Source organism: Passer domesticus, chromosome 31, assembly GCF_036417665.1.
Source record: "Passer domesticus isolate bPasDom1 chromosome 31, bPasDom1.hap1, whole genome shotgun sequence".
NCBI lineage: Eukaryota > Metazoa > Chordata > Aves > Passeriformes > Passeridae > Passer > Passer domesticus.
This window is the reverse complement of record NC_087504.1, coordinates 2,613,758-2,639,584: the sequence shown is the minus strand read 5'-3', so window position 1 is coordinate 2,639,584 and position 25,827 is coordinate 2,613,758. Positions and strand designations below refer to the sequence as shown.

Below are 25,827 nucleotides of genomic sequence, written 5' to 3'. Positions count from 1 at the left end.
CCCCAAAAAAAAAAAGCTTCGCCCCCCCCCTCCCTCCCTCCCTCCCTCCCCTCAACGGGGGTCTGTCCGTCCTGATATCCCCCTCCCCAAATTGCTTCCAGCTCCGTGCCCCCCCCCCCAGCTCTACCCAGGGGCCTCCCGGTTCTTCCAGCGCCCCCTCCCCAAAAAAAAAAAATACGGGGGGGGTGGTCTTCAGAGCCCCCCCCCCCACCCCCACCACACATCTACCTCACCCCCACAGCTCGGGGGGCGCCCAGCCCCGCTCTGGGGGTGTCGGGGGGGTGGTGGGGAGGGGGCTTCATCCCCCTCCAAACCCCCCCCACCGCCCCCCCCCCCCCAAGGGGTGACGCCCCCCTCCCCTCCCGGTTTCCAGCCATCACCCACCGCCCCCCCCGTTGCTGCTACTGCCCGGCCCCCCCCCCCACTTTGGTCGGGGGGCTGTGGCCCCCCCAAGGAAGGAACCAAAGAGGGAGACCCCTCCCCAATTTCCCCGCCCCGTGCTGAGCCCCTGCCCCGCTGCTGGTTTGGAGGGGGGGCTGAGATTTTTGGGGTCCCGTCAGTCCTGGGTGTGAGTGGGATTAAAAATCCGAGACCCCTCCCCTTTTTTCTCGCCCCCCTCCCCTCCCCTCAGGCCCCCCCCCCCCCTTTAATTTATACGTAGCGCATTTTGTACAGGTTTTTAAGTTGCTTTTTTTTTAAAAAAAAAAGAAAAAAAAAATCTCGAGAGGTTTCTAGTTTTGTATTTTTTCTTCCTCCTGCTTCCGCGCTCGCCCCCGCGACCCCCCCCCCAAAAAAAAAAAAACAACAAACAACACCCCCGCGACCCCCCCCCCACCAACACCTCCCCCTCCACCCCTTCGAGGTTGGTTTTTTTTTTTTTTTTTGAATAAAAAACGGCAAGAAAAGGAAAAAAAAAAAATGAAGTTTTTGTCGTGAGAATGGGGTCCCACAAAGCCCCCTCCCCAACCCAAGGGTCTCAAAGCCCCCCCCCCCAAAAAAAAAAAAAAAAAGGCTGGAGCATGTTTTGTTTATCAAACGTGAGATTTTTATTCTCGAACGCAACACGCGGGTGGGGGGAGGGGTCCTACAACTCTTTTGGGGAGGGGGTCGAGGGTGGGGGGGGACGACATCAACAGGCAACAGCGAGGAGGGCGGGGGGGGGGGCAGTGGGGTGGGGGGGGTGGGGGGGAGAGCCGCCCCCCCCCCCTCCTCTAAACCTTATCAAAAAACGAGATATTGGTCCTAAAAATATAGAAAGAAATAAATTTAAATTCACAAAAAACCTGTACAATTATCAAAAAAGTCACTAAAACAACACGGCTGGTTCTAGAAAACGGCTGGGGGGGGTGGGGTGGGGGGGGCGTGTTCACCCCCCCCCCAAGATCCCGCCGTAAATTTGGGGAGGGGGAGGGGGGGGATAAAGAGAGAAACCCCCCCCCGCAGCCCCCCGAGGGGGTGGGGGCCAGCCGGGGGGAGGTTTTGGGGGTGGGGGGGGTGTCAAACTTGGAGGGGGGGGGACAGGGAAAAAATGGGGAGGGGGCAACTTTTAACTGAACGAACACGAGAACGTTACGGAGACTCCCGGAAAAGTTTCCCACGACAGAAAAAAAAATAAAACCAACAAAACAAAAAAAAAAAAAAAGGAAAAAAAACCCAAAAAACCAAAAAAAACCCCAAAACCTGACGGATCCGAAAACGTGACTTAAAACCACAAAAAAAGTCCGTTTACAGCGCAGTTATTTAGATAAAATATAAATATTTATGCGTAATATAAAGTCAGTTCAAATAGACTTCAAATCACCTCTTAGTTTCCAAAGCAAAAAAATAAAATAAAATAAAAAGTTTCTGAGGTTTATCTGATAGAAAAAAGGCTACTTTGAGACGGGGGGGGGGGGTTTTGGGGGGGCGGGGGGCGCGGCCGGACCCCCCCTGCCCAGGTAGGTGAGTTGTTTTCAGTGCTCTGTGGGGCTTGGGGGGGGTGAGGGGGGGGATACACCGGGGACCCCCCCCCCCAAAAAAAGCCCCTCTGGCCGCAGAACCCCCAGAGCGAGTACCCGTAATATCCTGGGGGGGGGTGGGGTGAGGGTCCTGACCCCCCCCCCACACCCCAAACATGGGGGTGATATGGGGGGGGGAGACCCCTGCCCCAAATTTAGGACCCCTCCCCACCCAGTGCAACCCCCCCGGGGGGGTCTGGGGGGGGGGTCACACCCGCCTGAGGATTCAAGTCCATGGTGGGGGTCGGGTGGGGAGGGGGGGTGGGCAGGGGGCTGGACCCCCCCCCAACTCTCCCCCAACCCCCCCGGGGCCTGCAGTAGCATCCCTGAGGGGTCTCATTTTGGGGTGGGGGCGAGGGGGGGTGGCCAGGACCCCTCCCCTCCCCAAACCCCCCCCCCCCCCCCCAACCCCAGGGGAGGGGGTTGGGCTCTTCCTGAGAAGTGGGGAAAAAAAAAGGGGGGGGGGGGGGGAGGGGGGTGCCAGGACCACCCCCCCCTCAACTCAGCCCTCCCCAGTTTGGTCCCTGGAGCCGGGTGGGGAGGGGGGCTGAGGGCAGAGTGAGGGGAGGGGGCTGCACCGGGGGTCCCCCCCCCCCCCTCCTCGTAAAGTGTCTGTGTGGGTGGGGAGGGGGTCCCGGCCGGGGGTTGGGGAGGGGGCTAAGTCCACTTTACTGGCCGTTAATGCATGAGAGGATGCACAGGAGTGCTCGGACATTCACTAAACTATTGCTATCGTTAAATATTCCCCAAGGTTTGGGGGGGTCCTCCCCTTTTTTTGGGGGGGTTCTCCCCCATTTTTAGGGAGTTCTCCCCCTTTTTTTAGGGAGTTCTTCCATTTTTAGGGAGTTCTCCCCCTTTTTTTTTGAGGGGTTCTCCCCTTTTTCTGGGGGGTTCTCCCCATATTTAGGAAGTTCTCCCATTTTTTGGGGTGTTCTCCCCTTTTTTTAGGAAGTTCTCCATTTTTTGGGGGGTTTTCCCCATATTTAGGGAGTTCTCCCCATATTTAGGGAGTTCCCCCTTTTTTTGAGGGGGTTCTCCCCTTTTTTGGGGGGGATTCTCCCCATTTTTGAGAGGATGGGAGGATAAGGGGGTGGGGTGGGTCCTGTTTCTGCTCTTAATTCGAAAATGAAATTTGAAACAAAGCATGAAAAAAAAAGCGCCTCTTCTTTTTTTTTTTTTTTTTTCTTTTTCTTCCCCTTTTTTTTGGCTTACACCAAATCTTAGTGATTTTGTGGTGCTGGAAAAAAAAATAAAAATAAAAAGTGGGGGCAGGATTTTGGGGAGGGGCAGGGTGGTCCAGGCAGCGAGAAGGGGCCTCAAGGTGGGGAAATTCAGGTGAGGCCTGTTCACCCTGCCGGGAATTTTACGGGGTTCAAGGGGGTGAAACCCCCCAAATGTGGGATCAGCAGGCAGCGAGAGCAGCTCCAGAGGAGGCAGCTTGGTGGGGAGAGACCCCCGGACCCCCTCCTCACGGGTTGGGAGCGTGTTTTCCCTGATAAAATTCCTGCAGCGGCTCTGGAAGAGCGGCGCATGGCGTGGCCCGCGCGGCCCACGGCCGAGTCGTCCTCGTTGAAGGTCTGGCAGTTGTCGAACACCAGCAGGGCGTCGCGGCGAACTCGGCCGAGCTCGAGTACCTGAGGGAGGGCAGAGGGTGGGTGGGGGGGCGGGTGGGACCACCACGGGACCCCCCGTGCCCGGCTGGGGCAAAGGAACCCCGGCGCCGTGAGGGGAACTCATCCCCTCATCCTTGGGAGAAGCCCTCAGCACCAAAGGTACCCCATTCCTGTCTCCGTGAGGGAAATTTGAGAGGGAAACTGATCCCCCCAGGCTCCAGGGGAGACCCCATCAGTCCTAAAGAACCCCATTCCCATCCCCATGAGGGGAACTGATCCCCTCATCCTTGGGAGGGACCCCATCAACCCCCCTAAAGAACCCCATTCCTGTCTCCGTGAGGGAAATTTGGGAGGGAAACTGATCCCCCCATTCCCAGGGGAGATCCCCATCCTTGGGAAGGACCCCCAAAGGAACCCCGTTCCCATGGGGGAACTGATCCCCCCATCCCAGAAGAGACCCCATCAATCCTAAGGAATCCCATTCCTGTCTCCATGAGGGAAATTTGAGAGGGAAACTGATCCCCTCATCCTTGGAGGGATCCCACCCTTGAGAGGGACCCCCTCAGCACCTAAGGAACCCCCATTCCTGTCTCCATGAGGGAAATTTGGGAGGGGAACTGATTCCCCCATCCTCGGGAGGGACCCCCTCAGCAGCACCTAAGGAACCCCTTTTCCCAAGGAAAAAGGAAAAAGGAACCTCAGCACCTAAGGAACCTCAAATTTCCATGAGGGAAATTTGGGAGGGGAACTGATCCCCTCATCCTTGGGAGAAGCCCTCAGCTCCAAAGGAAGCTCATTCCTGTCTCCGTGAGGGAAATTTGGAGGGAAACTGATCCCCCCAGCCCCAGCGGAGACCCCCCATCCCAAGGAGAGACCTCCATCCTTGGGAAGGACCCCCTCAGCACCAAAGAAATCTGTACCCATGAGGGGAACTGATCCCCCCATCCTTGGGAGGGGACCCCATCAACCCCTAAAGAATCCCATTCCTGTCCCCATGAGAGAAATTTGGGAGGGGAACTGATCCCCCCATCCTTGGGAGGGAGCCCTCAGCACCAAAGGAAGCTCATTCCTGTCTCCATGAGGGAAATTTTAGAGGGAAACTGATCCCCTCATCCTTGGGAGAGACCCCCTGAGCACCAAAGGAACCCCATCCCCATGAGGGGAACTAATCCCCTCATCCTTGGGAGGGATCCATCCTTGAGAGGGACGCCCTCAGCACCTAAGGAACCCCATTCCTGTCTCCATGAGGGAAATTTGGGAGGGGAACTGATCCCCCCATCCTTGGGAGGGACCCATCAACCCCTAAGGAACCCCATTCCCGGGAGGGGATGGGATCCCCAGGAGAGACCCCCATAGCCCTGGAGGGACCACAACAGCCTGGAGGAACCCCCAAACCCACAAAAACCATCCCTTAGAGGGACACCACTGGCCTGGGAAGGACATCCCACCCCCTTTGAGGGACATCCAGCCCCTGAGAAGGATTCTGCCCACCCTGGAAGAACCCCCAAACCCACAAAGGTCATCCCTTTGAGGAACATCCACCCCTTTGAGGGACATCCAACACCTTTGAGGGACATCCAACCCCTGGGAGGGACCCCAAAAACCCACAAAAACCATCCTTTTGAGGGACATCCACCCCTTTGAGGGACATCCAACAACTCTGAGGGACATCCAACACCTGAGAAAGATCCTGCCAGCCCTGGAGGAACGCCCAAAAACCCACAAAAACCATCCCTTTGAAGGACACCACTGGGCTGGGATGGACATCCACACCGCAGGAGGGACTCTCTGAGTCCTGGATGGACCCCCAAACCCACAAAAATCATTATTTTGAGGGACATCCACCCCTTTGAGGGACATCCAACCCCTCAGAAGGACATTACCAGCCCTGGAGGAACCCCCAAACCCACAAGGGTCATCACTTTGAGAACATCCAACCCTTCTGAGGGACATCCAACCCTTTGAGGGACCCCAAAAACCCACAAAAACCATCCCTTTGAAGGACACCACTGGGCTGGAGGGACATCCACTCCTTTGAGGGACATCCAACCCTTGGGAAGGACCCTGCCAGCCCTGGAGGAACCCCCAAACCCACAAAGATCATTCCTCTGAGGAACATCCAACCCTCTGAGGGACATCCACCCCTCAGAAGGACCCTGCCAGCCCTGGATGGACCCCCAAAAAACCACAAGGTCATCACTTTGAGGAACATCCACCCCTGGGGAGAGACATCCAACCCTTTGAGGAACATCCAAACCCTCTGAGGGGACATCCAACCCTTTGAGGGACCCCAAAAACATCCCTTTGAAGGACACCACTGGCCTGGGAAGGACATCCAACCCCCCAGAAAGGACCCTGGAGGAGCCCCCAGCCCCAGGAGGAGCCCCCAGCCCCACGAGAGCCCCGGCCCACTCACCCTCCCCGCAGCAGCCTCGCGCGCATGGTGCCGAAGTCCATGGGCTTCTTGATGACCCTGCGGTAGCCCGGCACCAGCCGGGGTTCACGGGCTCCAGGAAAGGCCAGGCGTCCTCGTGAGACTCCATCTCCATCAGGATCATCCTGCCAGCAGCGTTTTGGGGGGGGGGGGCACATCAGGCCCAGCCCCACGCCCCCCGCAGCCCCCTCCCCACGCCGCCCCGTTGTTCCCCCACTCACTCGCAGAAGGTCAGGTCGCTGGGCTGGCCCCTCAGGGCCGAGCTCCTGCGGCGGGGAGGGCTCGGGGGCTCCCCGGGGCACCGGGGGGGCGCGGGCAGCCCTCGCGGCGCCGCGGGGCCGGGCGGCGCCGCGGGCTCGGCTCCTCCTCGCCGGGGCTCGCCCCGAGCCCGCGGCCCCCGTTTCCGCTTCTTGCCTCGCGGGGGGAAGAGAGGGGGTCTCGGTACTGTCCTGCCTGTGGGGGGGAAAGTGGGGGTCACCTTCTGTCCCCCCCCAGACCCTCTGCTTGTTTCCACAGTCCCTGAGCACCGAGGTGACCCCCCCAGGGGTCGCTCAGAGGCCATCGGGGTCTCTTGGGGATGAGAGATTCTCCTGGGGGTCAGCACAGCAATGGAAGGGTCAGCAGGGTCTCCTCTAGGGGTGGGGGTCTCCCAGAGACCATCAGGGTTTTCTCCTGGGGACCAAATCCTCACCCCAGAGGGGTGGGACTCCCTCTGGGGTCACCAGTGCTGGGGTGGGGATCCCCCCTGCTGATCTCTCCCAAAGATATGGGGGTCCCATTAGGGTCCCTTCTGGAGGTAAGAGTCTTCTTTAGGAAAGGGTACCCTAATTCTCAGAGGCTGGGGGTCCCTCAGAGACCTTCAGGGTCTCTCCTGGGGACCAAATCCTCACCCCAGAGGGGTGGGAGTCCCTCTGGGGTCACCAATGCTGGGATGGGGATCCCCCGTGCTGATCTCTCCCAAAGATATGGGGGTCCTCCTGGGTCTTTTTTTAGGAAAGGGGACAAGGGGACCCCCCTCCCAGGGCCTGGGGGTCCCTCAGAGACCTCAGGGTCTCCCCCAAGAACGGGGCTCTCCCCTGGGGATCCCATGGGGGCCACCAGGATCCCTCTTGGGCACCCGAGCTTCTCCCACCACCAGAACCTCTCCTGAGGTGAGTGGAGCCCGGCAGGGTCTGGGGTCCTCCTGGGCCACCCTGGCGGGGTGCGAGGGCTACCCCCCCGACCTACCCTGGCCACGCAGACGGAGCAGAACCAGTCGCCCCTCGGGCACCTCTGTCATGCGGGGGCCGGTGGCAGTAGAGGTGGCAGCCGCGGTCGCAGCCGTCGCACAGCAGCAGGTGCTCGTCGTCGTCGCCCCTCCGGCAAACCAGGCACGTCTGGGGGGACGCGGGGGGCTCAGAGCTGCTTTGCACCCCCGCTTTGTCCCCCCCCCCCCCCCGGAGCAGGCTCTCACCACTCTGTTGACGGATTTCTCCAGGCGATGATTTCTCCAGCTGGAAGATGCACCAGGGACACCTGGGCGGCGCTGCGGCAGCGCTCCAGCGTCTGCCGCCACGTCCGCACCCGCGGCGTGATCTCGTAGGAGCTGCGGGGACAGCGGGGGCTCAGCCCGGCACGGGGGGGCCTGCCCTGGTCCAGGAGCCCGGCTGGCTCGTGGGGAACCCCCCCACGCACCCCAAAAGGGGTCACAGAAGGAGGAGTGTGGGTTGCTGTTCAGCCCCGAGCAGGAGCACGATGACCCCCATGAGAGGAGATCCCCTTCCCTCTGAGAGACCCCATCCCTCTGAGAGACCCCTCCCCAGGGGAGATCCCCATCCCCAGGGGAGACCCCATCCCTCTGAGAGACCCCTCCCCAGGGAGATCCTCATCCCTCTGACAGACCCCATTCCTCAGAGAGACCCCATCCCCCTGAGAGCCCCCATCCCTCAGAGAGACCCCATCCCTCAGAGAGACCCCTCCCCAGGGGAGATCCCCATCCCTCAGAGACCCCAGCCCTCTGAGAGACCCCTCCCCAGGGGAAATCCCCATCCCCAGGGGAGATCCCTATCCCTCTGAGAGACCCCAGCCCTCTGAGAGACCCCATTCCTCTGAGAGACCCCACCCCCAGGGGAGATCCCCATCCCTCAGAGACCCCACCCTCAGGGGTGATCCCCATCCCTCAGACCCCATCCCTCTGAGAGAGCCCACCCCCAGGGGAGATCCCCATCCCTCTGATAGACCCCATCCCCAGGGGAGATGGGAGTTCCCCATCCCTCTGAGAGACCCCAGTGGTCTCTGGGAGAGCCCCACACCCCTGGGAGGGATCCCAACAAAGTCCTTCATCCCCAAGAGGGACCATGATGGACTCTGAGAGACCCCCACCACCAGGACAGACTCTGCTGGCCCCCTACATTCCCAGAAAGAGTCCTGATCCCAAAAAAAGACTCTCATCCCCAAGAGGAACCCTGATGGTCCCTCATTCCTGTCAGGGACCCCCAGAAAAGACTCTCATCTCCCAAGAAAGACCAAAAAGACCCTCTAAGGGTCTCTTTCCCACATTCTTGGGAAAGATCTCCAACCCAGGAAGAACAGTGGTGACACACAAGGAACCTTCATCCCCAAGAAGGAATCCCATCCCTGGGAGACCCCCACCCCCAGAACAGACCCTGCTGACCCCCACATTCCCAGAAAGAGTCCTGATCCCCAGAAACAAGTCTCATCTCCAAGAAAGCCCCCAAGGACATGTGAGGGTCTCCTTCCCACGTTCCTGAGAAGGTTCCCTAACCCAGGAAGAACAGTGGTGACACACAAGGAACCCTCATCCCCAAGAAGGAATCCCATCCCTGGGAGACCCCCACTCCCAGAACAGACCCTGCTGACCCCCACATTCCCAGAAAGAGTCCTGATCCCCAGAAACAACTCTCATCTCCAAGAGACACCCCAAGAACGTGTGAGGATCTCCCACATTCCTAGGAAAGTTCCTTATCCCAGGAAGAACAGTGGTGACACACAAGGAACCCTCATCCCCAAGAAGGAATCCCATCCCTGGGAGACCCCCACTCCCAGAACAGACCCTGCTGACCCCCACATTCCCAGAAAGAGTCCTGATCCCAAAAAAAGACTCTCATCCCCAAGAGGAACCCTGATGGCCCTTCATTCCTATCAGAGACCCCTAGAAAAAACATTCTCATCTTCAAGAGAGACCCCAAGGACATGTGAGGGTCCCCTTCCCACGTTCCTGAGAAGGTTCCCTAACCCAGGAAGAACAGTGGTGACACACAAGGAACCCTCATCCCCAAGAAGGAATCCCATCCCTGGGAGACCCCCACTCCCAGAACAGACCCTGCTGACCCCCACATTCCCAGAAAGAGTCCTGATCCCCAGAAACAACTCTCATCTCCAAGAGACACCCCAAGAACGTGTGAGGATCTCCCACATTCCTAGGAAAGTTCCTTATCCCAGGAAGAACAGTGGTGACACACAAGGAACCCTCATCCCCAAGAAGAAATCCCATCCCTGGGAGACCCCCACCCCCAGAACAGACCCTGCTGACCCCCACATTCCCAGAAAGAGTCCTGATCCCCAGAAAAGATTCTCATCTCCAAGAAAGCCCCCAAGGACATGTGAGGGTCTCCTTCCCACGTTCCTGAGAAGGTTCCCTAACCCAGGAAGAACAGTGGTGACACACAAGGGACCCTCATCCCCAAGAAGGAATCCCATCCCTGGGAGACCCCCACCCCCAGAACAAACCCTGCTGAACCCCACATTCCCTGGAGGGGGTGACAACGACCCCTTCCCAACCCAGGGGATGACTCAGGGGGGCTGTATGAGCTGCTCACATCTCGGTGGGGCCCAGGCTCAGCTCCTCGGGGTTGCTCAGCACGGCTTTCTCCACCACCACCTCGTGCAGCGGCCACAGCGGCTCCTTCAGGTAGCGGCGCTCCAGGTTCTGCTCCAGCGCCGCCAGCCGCAGCACGGCCAGGTCCAGGGGGTTGGTGAGCTCCCGGCGCGGCGGCAGCTCCCGGTGCCTGCCGCGCACCGTGATGTCCTCCAGGGCCTCCACTTTGTGCTCGCAGTACCTCAGGTCGTCCCGCGTCGAGTCCGGGCTGGGACACGTCCAGCCCTGCGCAGGACAGCGAGGTTAGTCGCGGTCACTTGGTCACTTGGTCACTCGGCAGTGGGGTCACCCTGCCTGGCACCCACCCGGATCTGCAGGTCGGCCATGAGGACGCGCTGCTCCAGCTCCTCCACCCACTGCAGCACGCCCAGGTCGGTCTCGTAGGCTCTGTCGGGCACTGACCACTGGGCCAGAGCTTCCCGAGACACCGCGGCAGCCGCCGAGTCCGGGCGCGCGTGGAAGATGGGGTCTGCAGGGGAGAAAAGGGGGTCAGGCAGCAGAGCCACATCCTGGGACATGATGGGGTCTGGAGAGGAGAAAATGGGGTTAGGGATGAGGATTCCTGGCACATGATGGGGTCTGCAGGGGAGAAAAGGGGGTCAGGAATGGGGGACAGGCAGCAGAGCCACATCCCAGACACTGTGGGGTCTGGAGAGGAGAAAATGGGGTCAGGGATGAGGATTCCTGGCACATGATGGGGTCTGCAGAGGAGAAAAAGGGGGTCAGGCAGCAGAGCCACATCCCAGACACTGTGGGGTCTGCAGGGCAGAAAATGGGGTCAGGGATGAGGATTCCTGGGACATGATGGGGTCTGCAGGGGAGAAAAGGGGGATCAGGAATGGGGGACAGGCAGCAGAGCCACATCCTGGGACATGATGGGGTCTGGAGAGGAGAAAAGGGGGTCACAAAGCGGGGACAGGCAGCAGAGCCACATCCCAGGACAAATGGGAAGATGGGGTCTGCAGGGAAGAAAAGGGGGTCAGGAATGGGGGACAGGCAGCAGAGCCACATTCTGGAACACAGGAGGAAGATGGAAAGTGAGGTGTGGAGGGATAAAGGGTGGGCTCAGGGAGGGAACAGGGAGCAGTCCCCTTCCTCAGGGATTTGGGCAGAAGATAAAATTTGGGGGGTCACAGGGGGACAGGCAAGAGCTCCCCACCCAGCTGGGGGTCTGGGGTGGGCTCTGGGGGGCCGGGCAGGCTCACCAGTGGTGGTCCTGAGGCAAACCTCGCGCAGGAACTCCTTGTGCTTGGTGAGGTGCTTGTGCAGCGCTTTCTCCCGGATGCCGCGCGGGTGCAGCGCCCGTGCCACCGCCTCCAGCTCCTCGGGGTCCCTCAGCCACCACCAGCCGCTCTGCATCTCTGCAAGGCCAGTGCCACAGCTCAGCACCGTGCCAGCCCACCCGCACTGCCACCACGGGGGTCTCAGGGGGGTCCTGGCTCTCACCGCTGGGCACCGGCTGCTCCGTCAGCTGCGTCAGGTATTTCTGCTCCATCTGCTTGAAGAATTTGGTGGGGGGTCTCCCTCGGCGTTTGGGCTGTCCCGGCACGTCCTGGAGCTTTTCCAGGCTGCCCTGGCTGCGGGGGCAGGCGCCGTGGGCCCTGGGGCCGGCGTGCACCGGCGTGGAGGCGAGCAGGGGAGCTGTGGGGTCGTCGGCGGGGAGGCCGTTCAGCTGGAGGGACAGGGGGAATGTCAGGCAGGACAGACAAAAAATCATAAAAGATTCTGCCTCGGAAGGGATCCACACAGATTATCACAGCTGGATCCTCACCCCTGAATCCTGCACTCCCCTCAATCACACAAACCTCAATTCTTCAGCCCCTCAACCCTGCAGCCCCTCAATCCCATAAACGCCAATTCTTCAGCCCCTCAATCACACAAACCCCAATTCTTCAGCCTCGAAATCCCACAGCCCCCAGTCCTGCAGCCCCTCAATCACACAAACCTCAATTCTTCAGCCCCCCAAACCCACAGACCCTCAACCCCACAGCCCTCAATCCCACAGCCCCGAAATCCCATAAACCCCAATTATTCTCCAGCCCCCCAACCCTGCAGCCCCTCAATCCCATAAACCCCAGTTCTTCAGCCCCTCAATCCCACAGCCCCCAGTCCTGCAGCCCCTCAATCCCACAAACCCCAAATTTTCAGCCTCACAACCCCACAGCCCCCCAATCCCCAGCCCCCAATCCTGCAGCCCCATTAATCACACAAACCCCAGTTCTTCAGCCCCCCCAATCCTGCAGCCCCTCAATCACACAAACCTCAATTCTTCAGCCCCCCAACCCCACAGCCCCCAGTCCTGCAGCCCCTCAATCCCAAAAACCCCAATTCTCCAGCCCCCCAAACCTGCAGCCCCCCAACCCCACAGCCCCCAGTCCTGCAGCCTTCCCACCCCTGGAGCTGTTTTTCCCTTCTCACCACCCTGCCAAGGGCAGCAGGACTGAGCCCCCCTGTGCCACCCCCCCTGCCCAGCTCACACAAAGGGTCCCACCCCTTCCTTTCACCCACACAGGGAGAATCCCCCTCCCCACAGAACCCCTCTGGTCGGGGTGCAAGTGCTGGGTGCAGCCCCCCCCCCCCGTACCTGCCGTGCCGAGCCCTTGGGGGGCTCCCCCCGGCTCTGGCTGCGGGGGGCTGCGGGGGCTCGCGGCGAGGGCTCAGCTGAGGGGGCAGCGAGGGGCGCTCGGTCGTCGCAGGGCGTGCGGGGCAGCAGGTTGAACCACGGCCCTCGCTTTGCCACGGCCTCCGGGGCTCTCTCCTCTTCCTCCTCCTCCTCTTCCTCCTCCATGGGGTCCGAGGGGGCTTCGGGGGGCGGGAGCCCCGTGTCCCCTTTGCCAGGGCTGCTGGCCGGGGTGAGAACCGAGTCCTTGAGCAGGGACGACTGGGTCTGGCTCAGCCAGGACAGGAAGGCCGACTGGCTGAGGTCGTGCTGGCTCTGCCCCAGGGGCTCCGGCTCCTCCAGGACCCCGTTGACGGGCACGGGGCAGGGCTCGCAGTGCTGTGCCAGCTCCTCTTTGCTTTTCCGGGGCCGCCCGCGGGCGCGCGAGGCCGGGGCCGGGCAGCTCGTGCGGCTGGCCACGGGCACGGCGGCCGGCTCCTCCTTCACCGGGACCGGGGACACCTTCTCCTCCTGGGGCTCCTCAGCCACCGGCTCAGCTGCTGGGACAGCAGGAGGACGAGCAGGTGAGACGTGGGGTCCTCTCCCAGGTGTGACAACACCCCCCAAAAAAGCCCCTTCCCTGCTCACCCTCTGCGCCCTCCACGAAGATGCCACCGAGGTGGGGCAGGACCCAGTAGCGGCGCCGGAACCGGTCCTGGCCCAGGGATGCTGCCCGCAGGGTCTGGGAGGAATGGAGCAGCTTCTTGCGGAAGAACATCTGCCTCTGTGGGGAGAGTGGGGGGCGGTGAGGGGGCTGCAGCCCCCCCAGCAGGGCTGAGCCCCAGCCCTCCAGCACCCGCTCACCTTGGCCAGCTTCTCGATCTGCCGCTCCAGCTCCGGGACGCTGGATGCAGACGTGTCAACCTGGGGAAGGGATGGATCGGTCAGGGAAGAGACCCCCGAGGTGGCACCTTCACCTCTGCCCCCACAACAGAGCCCGGAGCAGCCCACCTCCTCCTCCCGGCGGGATCTTCGCCCCCGGGTCTCCTCCTCCTCCTCCATCTCCAGCCCCACGTCCTCGGTCAGGCGGGAGCTGCGCCGGCGCCGGCCGTCCTCCAGCCCCGTGATCTCCGACTCGGGACGGCCCGTCTTCTTGGCCAGGGCGACCTTCAGCCTGCCAGGGCACAGGGGGAGGTGTTGGCCACCTGTCCCCCTGCTCACCCCACGCCCCCCGAGCCACCTGGTGACACGGAGGGGCTGAGGCTGCAGGCGAAGCCCCTTCCCCACCAACCTGCGCAGCCGGCCCTCGATGATCCACTTGTTCTTCCTGTAGTTGGACATGTTCTCCAGGGTCTTGTCGATCTCACTGCGGACCAGGAGAGACAGGAGATGGGGATGGGCAGATGGGGATGGGGAGATGGGGATGGGGAGATGGGGAGATGGGGATGGGGATGTGATGGGGATGGGGAGGGGATGGAGATGGGGAGATGGGGATGGGGAGATGGGGATGGGGAGATGGGGATGGGGAGGGGATGGGGAGATGGGGATGGGCAGATGGGGATGGGCAGATGATGGGGATGGGGAGATGGGGAGATATGGATGGGGAGATGGGGATGAGGAGATGGGGATGGGGAGATGGGGATGGGCAGATGGGGAGATGGAGATGGGGAGATGATGGGGATGGGGAGATGGGGATGGGGAGATGACGGGGAGGGGGAGATGATGGGGATGGGCAGATGATGGGTATGGGCAGATGAGGATGAGGAGATGGGGAGATGGTGGGGATGGGGAGATGGGGATGGGTATGGGACGATGGGGAGATGGGGATGAGGATGGGGAGATGGGGATGGGCAGATGATGGGGATGGGGATGGAGAGATGGGGATGGGAAGATGGGGATGGGAAGATGGGGATGGGAAGATGGGGATGGGAAGATGGGGATGGGAAGATGGGGATGGGAAGATGGGGATGGGCAGATGATGGGGATGGGCAGATGATGGGGATGGGCAGATGATGGGGATGGGAAGATGGGGATGGGAAGATGGGGATGGGAAGATGGGGATGGGAAGATGGGGATGGGGAGATGGGGATGGGAAGATGGGGATGGGAAGATGGGGATGGGAAGATGGGGATGGGAAGATGGGGATGGGAAGATGGGGATGGGGAGATGGGGATGGGAAGATGGGGATGGGGAGATGGGGATGGGGAGATGGGGATGGGAAGATGGGGATGGGGAGATGGGGATGGGGAGATGGGGAGATGGGGATGGGGAGATGGGGATGAGGATGGGGAGATGGGGATGGGCAGATGATGGGGATGGGGATGGAGAGATGGGGATGGGCAGATGGGGATGGGAAGATGGGGATGGGAAGATGGGGATGGGGAGATGGGGATGGGGAGATGGGGATGGGGAGATGGGGAAGGCTGCAGCGAGCAGCCGCAGAGCAGAGCACGACCCACTCCATCACCCCCAACCAGAGGATTCTCACGCCCCCCACGGCCAGCCCCACCTGATGATGAGGGCGCTGCTGTTGAGCTCGTTGATGAGGAAGACCAGGATGGAGGCTTTGCGCTCCGGGGGCAGCGCCTGGAAGGGTTTGGTGCGCAGCCCCTCGCAGAGCTCCGCGCCCGCGCCGTGCGCCGCCAGGAAGCAGCGCAGCACCTCGGACACCGTGTCGCGGTTCAGGCTGATCTCCGACACCTTCTCCCCCAGGATCTTCAGGGACTGGGCACAGCAGAGGGAAAATTTGGGGTGTCACCTGTTTGTCCCCACGGGGGTTCCTGCCCAGAGGTGGTTCTGGGTGTTCCCACCACAAAGACAGACAGAGGGACGCCCCAAAAGATGCTGGGGGTGAGGAGAGGGCTGGGAACAAGGGAGGAAGGCACATCGCAAATTTAGGATTCCCCGTCCTGAGTTTTGCAGGCACTGACAGCCCCAGTCAGGGGAGGGGAAAAAGGGGGGAAGGAGGTGAAAAGGGGAGAAAGAGAGGGAAAAGGAAAGGGGAAGGAAGGAAAGCGAAAGCAGAAGTAAAAATAAAAGGTGGTGGGGAAAAAAGGGAAGGAAAAGAAGGAACAAAGGGGTGAAAAGAAAGGAGAAATGATGGGGGGAAAGAGGTGGAAAAGAAAGGTGAAGGTGGAAAAAGGATTAAAAAAAGGGAGGAAAAGGAAAGGAGGAAAAGGAAAAGGAAAAGGAAAAGGAAAAGGAAAAGGAAAAGGAAAAGGAAAAGGAAAAGGAAAAGGAAAAGGAAAAGGAAGGAAAATAAAGGAAAAGGAAAAGGAAAAGGAAAAGGAAAAGGAAAAGGAAAAGGAAAAGGAAAAGGAAAAGGAAAAGGAAAAGGAAAAGGAAAAGGAAAAGGAAAAGGAAAAGGAAAAGTGGGGGGAAGAAGGAGGAGGGAAGAAAATGGATGGGTAAAAAGGAAAGGGGGAAAAGAAAGGGAAAAGAAGAGGGAGAAAGGAAAGGAGAAGGGGAAAAAAAAGGAGGGAAAATAAGGGAAAAGGAGAAAGGGGTGAAAGGGAAGGAACGGTCTGAGCTGGTTGGGGGGTCCTCACCAAAGAGGGGGGTCTCACCTGGTGGGGAAGGGGGTCTCACCTAACAGGGGGGTCTCACCTAACAAGGGGGTCTCACCTGGCAGTAGGGGGGTCTCACCTGGCAGTAGGGGGGCAGCCCCGGGTCGCAGAGCGCCGCCTGCAGCAGCCTCACCAGCAGGTCCTGCAGCTGCCCCGCGCCGGGGGCCACCCCCAGCAGCCCCTCCTGCAGCGCCCCCAGCGTGGGCACGTCCCGGGCTGGCTCCAGCCCCAGCACCTTCCCGTAGCTCTGCAGGAACTCCACCACCGTCAGGCAGTCGGAGAAGGCGCGGCTGGGCAGGACGAGCCCCGGGATGCGGGAGAAGGCTGGAAGGGGCTGTGGGTCAAGGACATGAAAGGGGGGGGTCAGAACAAGCTGGTGGCTCCCCAGGGTGATTTTTCTGAGCCCCCCCAGCGCAGCCCACCTGGTGGTCCCCCAGGCACATGTCCTCTGTGGGTTTCTTCATCTCCTCCAGGATGAGCTGCTGCCGCTGCCGCTCCTCCAGGCGCCGCTGGGCCAGCAGCCCCTTGTCTGCCTTGCGAGCCCCCTTGCCCTTCTTCTCCTTGGGCCGGGCCTTGTCCTTGCCCTTCTCTGGCTTCCCCTTCTTCTCCTTGGCCTGAGGCAGAGCCCGGATGTGTGGGGGGAAAAAAAAAGGTAAAGAGAAAAATCCATTTTTCATCTCTTTCCTCTCCCCGGCCTACTCGTGCCCACGGACTCACCTTGGATTTCTTCTTGGCCTCCTTGGCCCTGGGGGCTTTGGCCTCCTGCTTCTGCTTGTTCTTGGCCTGAGGGGAGGACAAGACCCTCTCAGGGACCCCCTCCACCAGGGAAACCCCCCCCCAAACCCGAGCAGCCCCCATGCCCTCACCTTCCGCCTCATTTTCTTCTTGATCTTGCTCATTTTCAACTTGTCCTCCTCGCTGAGCACCTCTGGAAGGGGACACAGAGCAGACGTGAACCGGGGCTCCCACCGGGGCCAGGCTGTGAGGGGCCCCACACCGGGGCAGGGAAGGGGGGGTACCTTGTGCTTCCAGCCTCTTCAGCAGCCGTGCATCCGTTTTACTCAGCAAATCCACCATCCTGACCTTGGGCGGGCGGCCCCTGCCCCGCTTGCTGCCCGGGGGCTCCTTGGCTTTGCTTTTCTCGGCGTTGCGGGGCCGGCCGCGCTTGCCCGTGATGGCCTGGATGCGCCCGGGGATCTCCTCGGGGCTCAGCTTCACCCACTGCACGCCCTGTGGGGCGCGAGCTGGGGTCACCCCTGGGCACGGCCAGGGGTTGGGAGGGGGGCAAGGGGGGGCTCAGCCGCCCCCAGACCCACCTCTGGCGTGTCCCGCTCCTCGTAGAAGTCTCCCACGGGCATGCGGGGGCTGAAGCTGAAGTGCTCGCGCCGCACATCCTGCACCATGTTCCTGCTCAGGTACTGGGCACGGGGAGGAGGAGGAGGAGGAGGAAGGCTGTGAGGAAGCTCGGCGTTCCAAGCTCGCCACAGCCTCCATCAGCTGCGGTGCCGAGCTTTGGGGGGGGCTGTGATGGACCAGAAACCCCCCCCGGATTGTCCCCAGGGGTGGTACCTTGATGACCTCCGGGAATTGCTTCATCCTCTTGCCGCAGGGGCCGTAGTACCAGGTCTCGCCCTGCCAGCGATGGTTCCCCCTCTTGATGCGAACCTCCCGCCTCCACCTGGGCACGGCAGAGTCAGCCCGGGGCAGCGTGGGGAGGGGGCGCGATGGGGAGGGGGGCAGGACCGCCCCAGGGGACAGCGACAAGACGAGGAGGGGACAGCGCCGGGGACGGAGCAGTGGGAGGGGTTGGGGATGGGGACAGGACGGGAAGGGGACGCAGAGAGGGGCAGGATGGGAAAGGGGTGGGGACAGGATGGGAAGGGGATGGGGACACGAGGGACACCGCGGGGACAGCTCCAGGAGCGGGATGGTGGGAAGGGGACGGGAGCTTTGGAGGCAGGATGGGGAGGGGACGGTGGGAGGGGACCAGGGCTGGGGGGCAGGATGGGCGGAGGGGGACGGGAACAGGAGGGTGGAAAGGGAATAGGAGGGTGGAAAGGGGTTTAGGAACAGGAGGGTGGAAAGGGAACAGGAGGGTGGAAAGGGATTTAGGAACAGGAGGGTGGAAAGGGAATGGGGTCGGGGTTTAGGAACAGGAGAGTGGAAAAGGGTTTAGGAACAGGAGGGTGGAAAGGGAATGGGGTCGGGGGATAGGAACAGGAGAGTGGAAAAGGGTTTAGGAACAGGAGGGTGGAAAGAGAACAGGGTCGGGGACAGAAACAGGAGGGTGGAAAGGGAAAGGGGTCGGGGGATAGGAACAGGAGGGTGGAAAGGGAACAGGGTCGGGGGATAGGAACAGGAGGGTGGAAAGGGAACAGGGTTGGGGGACGGGAACAGAAGGATGGAAAGGGAACAGGGTCAGAGGACAGAAACGGGAGTGTGGAAAAGGAACAGCAGGATGGAGAGGGAACAGGGCCGGGGTCAGGACAGCCGGAGGGGGACAGAACAGGCCCGGGGCACATCCCACGTACCCGTGCTGCAGCGGGAAGCGCACCTCCTCCTGCGTGGCGATGCGCCGCCGAGGGACATCACCTGCGGGGAGGGGACACGTGGGACCATGGCCGGGGGTGGGGGTCAGCCCGGGGGTGTGGGGGGTGAGGGGCCACACCTGCCCCCGAGGCACTCAGCAGCGTGGGCTCCTCGCTCTCTCCCTCTCCTGGCGCGGCTGAAGTCTCCGGGCAGCTGTCGGCAGCCTCCTCCTCCTCTTCTTCTTCCTCCTCCTCCTCCTCCTCCTCTGCAGATGGGGTTGGAGACTCCGGCTCCAGCGGAGGGTCGAGCTCCAGGGTCCCCGAGCCCCGCAGCCCCGCGTGGTCGCCGCTCTTCAGCTCGGCGTTGTCGCCTGAGGAGCCAAGGTCAGGGACGTCACCGGACACGTCACCGTCCCCTCCCTGCGCTGCCCGGGGGCCTCGCCGGTGCCACCCCCGCGGGGCACACGGTGCATCCCTGCCGGGGTGACCGGGGCAGCACGTACCGGGCAGGGCGGGCGGCGAACCGGGCCCGTGGAGCAGCGGGGCGGGCGAGGGGCTGGCGGGCAGCAGGCTGAAGGGGCCGGCGTGGAGTGGGGGGCTGGCGGCCAGGTCGGGGGGCTCCTCCAAGGAGGACTTGTCGCTCACCAGCTGCGAGTCGTCCATCGCGTACAAATCGCCCGTGCCGGGGTCTGGGGAAAGGGGGGAGCACCGGGGCTGGGGGCACGCGGAGCCACATCTCCGCTCACGGGGAATAGCGGGGGGGATGTGAATGTGGAGAGGCCAAAAAGGCTCTGGCAACAGAGGGGTTAAAAGGGGTTTGGGCCCCCCCCCCTCCTCTCCTCCCCCCCACCCAGCCCCGCCTCCTCCTCTGGGAAGCGGAGGAGCCCAAAATGGCCGTGGCGATGCTCAGCAGCGCGGAAGTTCAGGCGCTGACTAACAGCCTCGTCACGGAGCTGGGAAGGACGGGAAGGAAGGCAGGGAAGGGCCGGCAGCACGCCGGGGACGCGGGCCCGCCCCTGCCCCGGGAGAACGCCACGGCCGCCGCCGCTGGCAGCGCTGCCCGGGCAGGGAACGGCTGTGCCACCCAGCCCTGACATCCCCCTACCTCTGGCCAGCGACTCGAAGGGCTCCAGGGGGGGCTCGCTGAGGATGTGGGGGTCCTCCAGGCGCGGGGCGATGGGCGACGCGTCCCCCAGGCACCCGCTGGCCCTGGGTGCCAGCACGGGCTCCTCGGGCCCCAGTGACCCCGCGCCAGCGGTTGTGGCCCCGTTGTAGCTGCAGATCTTCAGGTCTGAAGGGAACAATCGAGCGAAAACAGACCCTGAGATGGTGACAGAGCTGGGGGATCCCCTCACTGCGGGGACACCCAGCCCTCCACGGCAGCGGGTGGTGACACCCAGCCTGGTTTTACGAGATCCCAACGCCTCCTCCAAGCTGTGACCAGCCAAACCCCATCCAGGACACCGGGCAGGTGGGTCAGAGCAGCTGGCACTCCCCAAGGAATGAATGCCCAACTCGACCAGGATCCAGCAGCCACCTGCCAGGGCCCCAGTGCCGCACCCCAGAGCTGTGCCAGCCCTGCCGGGCTCCTACCTGGCTGTGCCTCCTCCAGCTCCTGGCTGCCCACCAGCCCGCCCCCGTTCTCCGCGATGCCGCTGGCACTGCCGCTGCTGGGCATCTCTTTGGCTGCGCCCTCAGCGTCTCCCTGGCCGGGCTCCGGCTCCTCGGGAGCCACGGGGAAGGGCTGCGTGCCCGAGCTCAGCGCGGGCGACGACCTCCCCGCCGCGTAAAAGCCGTCGGGCCCGTTCTGCATCAACTCGAAACCCTGCTCGTGGAAGGAGTCGTAGAGCTCCTGCGAGTCGAAGCTCAGCCCCATGGGCCCGGCCGTGCCGTTGGCCCAGAACTCCTGCCCGGCCGCCCGCAGGTTGGTGCCGTGCCCCGGCGAGGCCGGCCGGGACCCCGCGGCCACGCCGTTGAGGGGGAACTGTCCGAGGGCGGGCGGGCCGCCGTCCTTGAGGCTGCCGGCGGGCGTGTAGGGCGAGTAGTCCCACAAGCAGTCGTAGGGGCGGAGGGGCTGCGCCCCGGCGGGCGCGGAGCCGGGCGAGAAGGTCCCTGAAGTACCGGGGTGTGATACAGTAGAGAAGCCATTGACATTCATGCCCCCGTTCAGACCTGCCGGGGAGGGAGCAGAGGCACGGTGAGGTCAGCGCCGCGGGGTCTCTCCAGTGGGTTTGAGGATGGATCAATGGCCAGGCGGGGCAGCTGCCAAAGCCCTCAGTGTGCCCCCCACCCTCCCCGTGCCTGGAGAGAAGCAGGGAGGGACGGGGAGGGGGGGGGGGGTTGTACGGCCCCCGTTTGCCAAACCGGCTCTGCCACGGCTCTGCCGGCACCGGGCCGAGCGCCGCAGGACGCCGGGATTAGCCGAGCGCTTGGCAGGGCTGTGCCGGATCAGCTGAGCGGCCAAATCCACGCCGGCCCCGCTGCCGCCGCTTTTCTAGGCCAAGGCGGCGGCAGGGACGCACAGACCCCGGCCCCGGCCCCGCGGGCTGGAGCTGCCCTGGCCCGGCCCCTCCATCCCTGTGTCCCCTCTGGCCCCACGGCCCCTCCATCCCTCTGTCCCTGCGGCCTCTCCATCCCCGTGTCCCTCTGTCCCTGCAGCCCTGCCATCCCTGTGTCCCTCTGGCCCCACAACCACCCCACCCCTGTCCCCTCTGGCCCCACAGCCACCCTGTCCCTGCAGCCACCCCATCCCTCTGTCCCTGCAGCCCTGCCACCCCTGTGTCCCCTTCAACCTCACAGCCACCCCTTCCCTGCAGCCATCCCCTGTGTCCCTCTGGCCCCACGGCCCCTCCATCCCTCTGTCCCTGCAGGTCCTCTATCCCTTTGTCCCCACAGCTCTCCCATCCCCGTGTCCCTCTGTCCCTGCAGGTCCTCTATCCCTTTGTCCCCACAGCTCTCCCATCCCCGTGTCCCTCTGTCCCTGCAGCCCTGCCATCCCTGTGTCCCCTTCAACCTCACAGCCACCTCATCCCTGCAGCCACCCCATCCCTGTGTCCCCTTTGTCCCCACGGCCACCCCATCCCTCTGTCCCTGCAGCTCCTCTATCCCTTTGGCCCCACAACCAGCCCATCCCTGTGTCCCCTCTGGCCCCAGAGCCACCCGTGTCCCCGTGGGGTCACTCACTTTTCCCTTGCTGGGGGAAGCTGTGGGCGAAGGGGGAGTCCCCTGAGGCAGGCGTGGGTTTCGGTCCTGAGGCAGCGGGTGCGGAGGAAAGGCCAGTGAAGTTAAAATGGTTGTTTGTTTCCATTTCTGCACGGGGGAGAAGATGCACTGGGGTCACTCACTGGTGCGGACTGGTGGTCACCCACCCACCACTGACCCTCCCGCTGCGGTCCCCAGCCTGGGGAGGGGGACAAGTGACACTGAAACCCCCCCAGGACTGAGATGCCACCAGTGCTGCGCTCTGGCCCAGGCCCAGCCCCCCCAGCTGGATGAGCTGGCACCTGCTTGAGCACAGCCTGTCACCGGTGTCCCCAGGGACGGCCACCACCAAGGTGTGACACCACCGTGTGCCACCATCCCGTGGCTGCTCCTGGGCTCCCAGCCAAGGACCATAGAGACCCCCCAAAGCAGCTCTGTGACCCAACGAGGAGCCAGCACAACCCAACGCTCCTGGCACAGCAGGGACCCTGTGGTGGCAGTGTCCCTGCCGTGCCCCCCAAGGTGGAGGGGACCCCACACCCCAGGCACAGCTCCAGGGTGTGAGGCTGGGCTGTGCTGGGAGCACGCAGGAGCTGAAGCCCCAGAGCTGGCTCGGGCAGGAGCCTGGTGACCTTCATCCCCCAGGAACCCCAAACTGAGGCCACAAGGAGGGATCCTGGTGACCTTCATCCCCCAGGACCCACCCCAAACTGTCCCTCAAACCCAAGGCCACAAGGAGGGATCCTGGTGACCTTCATCCCCCAGGACCCCCTAACCCAACCAAGGCCACAAGGAGGAATCCTGGTGACCTTCATCCCCCAGGACCCCCAAACCTGAGGCTACAAGGAGGAATCCTGGTGACCTTCATTCCCCAGGACCCCCAAACCCAACCAAGGCCACAAGGACGGATCCTGGTGACCTTTATCCCCCAGTACTCCCAAACTCGAGGCCACAAGGAGGGATCCTGGTGCCCTTTATCCCCCAGGATCCCCAAACTCCCCCTCAAAACTGAGGCCACAAGGAGGAATCCTGGTGACCTTCATCCCTCAGGAACCCCAAACCCAAGGAGGGATCCCAGTGGGTCCATCCCAGGACAGGGCACGGGGGAACTGATGCCCTACAAGCCCAGCAGACAAGGAGGGAGCCCCAGTGCTCGTGGGGACCCACAGGGACACCCCCTGGCGCTGCCACCGCCAGCAATTCCCGGCTGTGCCACGCTTGCCACCGGCCAAGGCAGCACCGACCGCTCCGGAAGGGCCAAGGCCGCCGCGCTCGGCACTTGAGCAGCGCCTGGTGGCACAGCCCGGTGTCGAAACCCGGATTTCATCACACCCTCAGCTGCTGCCCTGGCAGGGGCCGCAGGGGCCACCGAGCCTGGCCGGGGCCACCGGTGATTCATGCACCGGAGAAACCCGTACGGGCGGTGACGCGGCTGCCACACGCGTGTGGCTGCAGGACAGCTCGGGATGGACCCGGAGCCGCCTGCCCTGAGCCATGAGCCTGAACCGGCCTCTGGGCTGACCCAGCTGGAACAGCAGCGGGGCTGGATAAGGAAAGGGAAAACCTTTCCGTTCCCACCCCGTGTGTGATGGGCCGGCCAGGAGGGCGCTGCTGGCGCTGGAGGTCAGAGGGATGTGCCAGGAGCAGCGGGCAGGTGGAGGCTGCAGAGCTGGGCTGGGATGGGCTGGGCACGCGCCAGCGTGGGGAGAGGGGATGGGAGAAAATAACAGCCAGCAAAGCGGGAATGTCACCCTCGCTGCAGGCCCCGAGCCGCCCTTGGCGTCGCTGGGAGCTCGGCCAGCGCCAGGTGCGCTGTGGACACCGGCCATCCGTGCCCATCCGTGCCCGTCCGTGCCCACCCAAGGCCACCTGCCACCCCCCACCCTCACCGGGGCTCCCTGAGCGCGGAGCTGAAACTGGGCCACGGCGAGAAACCGGAGCCAGGCAAGGTGAGGAGGGCGAGGGCAGGAGCCTGGCACGGTGGCACTGCGGTGACAAGGTGGGCACCGAGCTCCCGGCACAGCGGGCACGGCCAGCGTGGCAGCGCCGCTCGCCCCGGTGCCAGCCCCGGTGGCAGCGGGACCCCCGGGATCCCCGCGGGGACACCGGGGCCGGGAGCGTCCCCGGGAGGCGAATTTGGGGGCACAGAGCTCGGGGCTGGGGGGCACCGCCGGTGCCGTTCCCCGGGCACAGAGCTCGGCCTGCCCGGTTCTGTGCCCTCCCCCCGGCCCGGTGGCACCGGGAGGCGCCCGGGAGCGTGACGCGACCTGATTAAAAAGGACGTTTCAAAAACAACGAGACGCAACAACCGGCTGCCATTTCCCGGCCACTTCCTGCGGGGACGGACACACGGGGGGGGGGACACGGCACCGGTGTCCCCCCCCCCGCCACGGCGGGGACCCCCCGGTCCCTGCGGCAAGGACACCCCCACCCCCCTCCCGCAGCCCCCCCGCCGGGGATGGGGGGGCTCGGTGTCCGCGCCCCCCCCGCCGCCGCAGGGGGGTCCCGGTACCGGAGAGTGCGGGGGGGGCACGGACGGGCGGTGCCGGAGGGGAGGGGGCTCCCCCCGAGCTGCGGGGAAACGGAACCGGGAACGGGGCTCCCCGCGGGTCTGGGCCCTTGGCCGCTGCACCGGGAGGGGAGCGGGGGGGGCACCGGGAGCCGGTAACGGAGGGGAGGGGGGGTCAGGCCATGGAAGCGGGGGAAGCGGGGGGAGAGGACGGCGTCTCACCGAGGTCAGCAAAGCGGAGCGGAGTGCCGCCGCCGGAGCCGGGCCCAAACCGCCGCAACCGACCCTCGCAGCGCCGGGCTCCCTTCCCCGGGGCCGTTAACGGCCCGTTACCGCCCGCACCCCCCGCTCCTCCTCCGCCGCGACCCCGCACCTGGCAGGCGGCGCGGGCCCCGCTCAGGCGGCGCGGGGCGGGGGGCGGCTCGGCATGGCGCGGCCCCTCCGCCGCTCCGGTACCGGGCCGGGGCCGCTCCGATCCGCTCCGGTACCGGGCCGGGGCCGCGGAGCCCAACCCGCGGCCGGAAGCGCCTCGCGCCGCCGGGCGGTCCCGGGACCGCCCCCGTCCCGTCCCGTCCTTCCCCCCCCCACCCCCCCAACCCCGTTCTCCTCCTCCTCCTCCCCCCCCCGCACGTCACGGCGGCCGCAGTGGCGTCACCGGGAGCGGCGCCGCCGTGGCGTCACCGGGGGCGGGCGCGCGCCCACGTGGGAGGGGGATCCCCGCCCCCGGCGGGGTCGGGGCGGGGGGAATCCCCACGCGGGGACGCCCCCCCCACCCACCCACCCCCGGCTCCGGGACCCCCGGCTCCCCCCGGGGCTCCCCCAGCCCGCACCGGGATCGTCCCCCCCCCGTTCCGCACCCCCCCCCCCCGCCGCGCTCTCTCCCGTTCGTGCCCCCCTCGCTCCTCGCAGCCCCAGCTCGACCCCCGGGACCGGCGGCGCACCCGGGACCCCGCGGGGCACCGGTGCTCTCCGGTTGGGCCGCGGGGACACCGGAACCTCCCCCCAGCTCCCCCCGGCCCCCGGGATCCCCGGTGACGTCACGCGGCACCGGCCGGGCCGCGCTGCGCAGGGCCCGGGGGCGACACCGGCTCCGGGGGCGGCGGGGCGGGGGGACAAGGGGGTCCCGGTGCCGGGGGGGCTGTCCCGGTGCGGCCGCAATGGAAGTGGGGTGGGGGGGGGGTCCCTTCCCGGTGCGGGGCAGCGGAGCCCGGTGCGGGGGTTCCCCTCTGCAGGAGGCTCCCGGGGGGTTTGGGGAGGTCCCGGTGCAGAACCGGGGGTCCCGGTGCAGCTGGCTCGGTCTTAAGGGGTCCCGGTGCAGAACCGGGGGTCTCTCTACAGCCATCCCAGCCCCGTCGGGGGTCCCGGGGGGTGCCGGTATCCCCGTCCGCGGGTCCCGTGCTGCGCGCTGCGTACCTGGGGGGCGGCGGGGGCGGCCCGCAGCGGCCCCGGTGCCCGCCCGGCCCGGTGCGCTGCGGTGCCGGTGCCGGTGGCGGAGCCGGGCGG

At 64.1% G+C, this 25,827-nt stretch overlaps 2 protein-coding genes across 2 annotated transcripts; one reads left to right on the top strand and one right to left on the bottom strand.

Annotated features, from left to right (window-relative positions):
• Positions 1-1,736: 1,736 nt before the first annotated feature.
• Positions 1,737-24,690, bottom strand: BAZ2A (bromodomain adjacent to zinc finger domain 2A). The gene is given in 35 exon segments (XM_064401285.1): positions 1,737-3,505; positions 3,507-3,606; positions 3,609-3,631; positions 6,027-6,105; positions 6,108-6,169; positions 6,266-6,325; positions 6,358-6,497; positions 7,272-7,319; positions 7,322-7,420; positions 7,498-7,517; positions 7,520-7,629; positions 9,863-10,146; positions 10,227-10,390; positions 11,127-11,282; positions 11,368-11,593; positions 12,506-13,080; positions 13,169-13,304; positions 13,385-13,444; positions 13,532-13,694; positions 13,812-13,886; positions 15,030-15,244; positions 16,166-16,420; positions 16,509-16,700; positions 16,804-16,869; positions 16,953-17,014; positions 17,106-17,316; positions 17,403-17,504; positions 17,656-17,764; positions 18,618-18,678; positions 18,755-18,985; positions 19,118-19,303; positions 19,720-19,905; positions 20,208-20,786; positions 21,798-21,923; positions 24,547-24,690. Coding segments are annotated over 34 exon segments (5,199 nt in total). The 5' UTR covers positions 21,922-21,923; positions 24,547-24,690; the 3' UTR covers positions 1,737-3,465.
• On the top strand, positions 24,507-25,359 carry LOC135287787 (basic proline-rich protein-like). The gene is made up of 2 exons (XM_064401000.1): positions 24,507-25,026; positions 25,148-25,359. The coding sequence occupies exons 1-2, from the start codon at positions 24,507-24,509 to the stop codon at positions 25,357-25,359; spliced, it is 732 nt and encodes a 243-aa protein (XP_064257070.1).
• The last annotated feature ends 468 nt before the right edge of the window (positions 25,360-25,827 follow it).

Excerpts from the sequence above, each read along its gene's own strand:
- LOC135287787 (XM_064401000.1), top strand. The coding sequence starts at position 24,507 with ATGGAAGCGGGGGAAGCGGGGGGAGAGGACGGCGTCTCACCGAGGTCA. Across the intron at positions 25,027-25,147 it reads GGGGGCGGGCGCGCGCCCAC|CCCGCACCGGGATCGTCCCC; the intron begins GTGGGAGGGGGA and ends GGGCTCCCCCAG.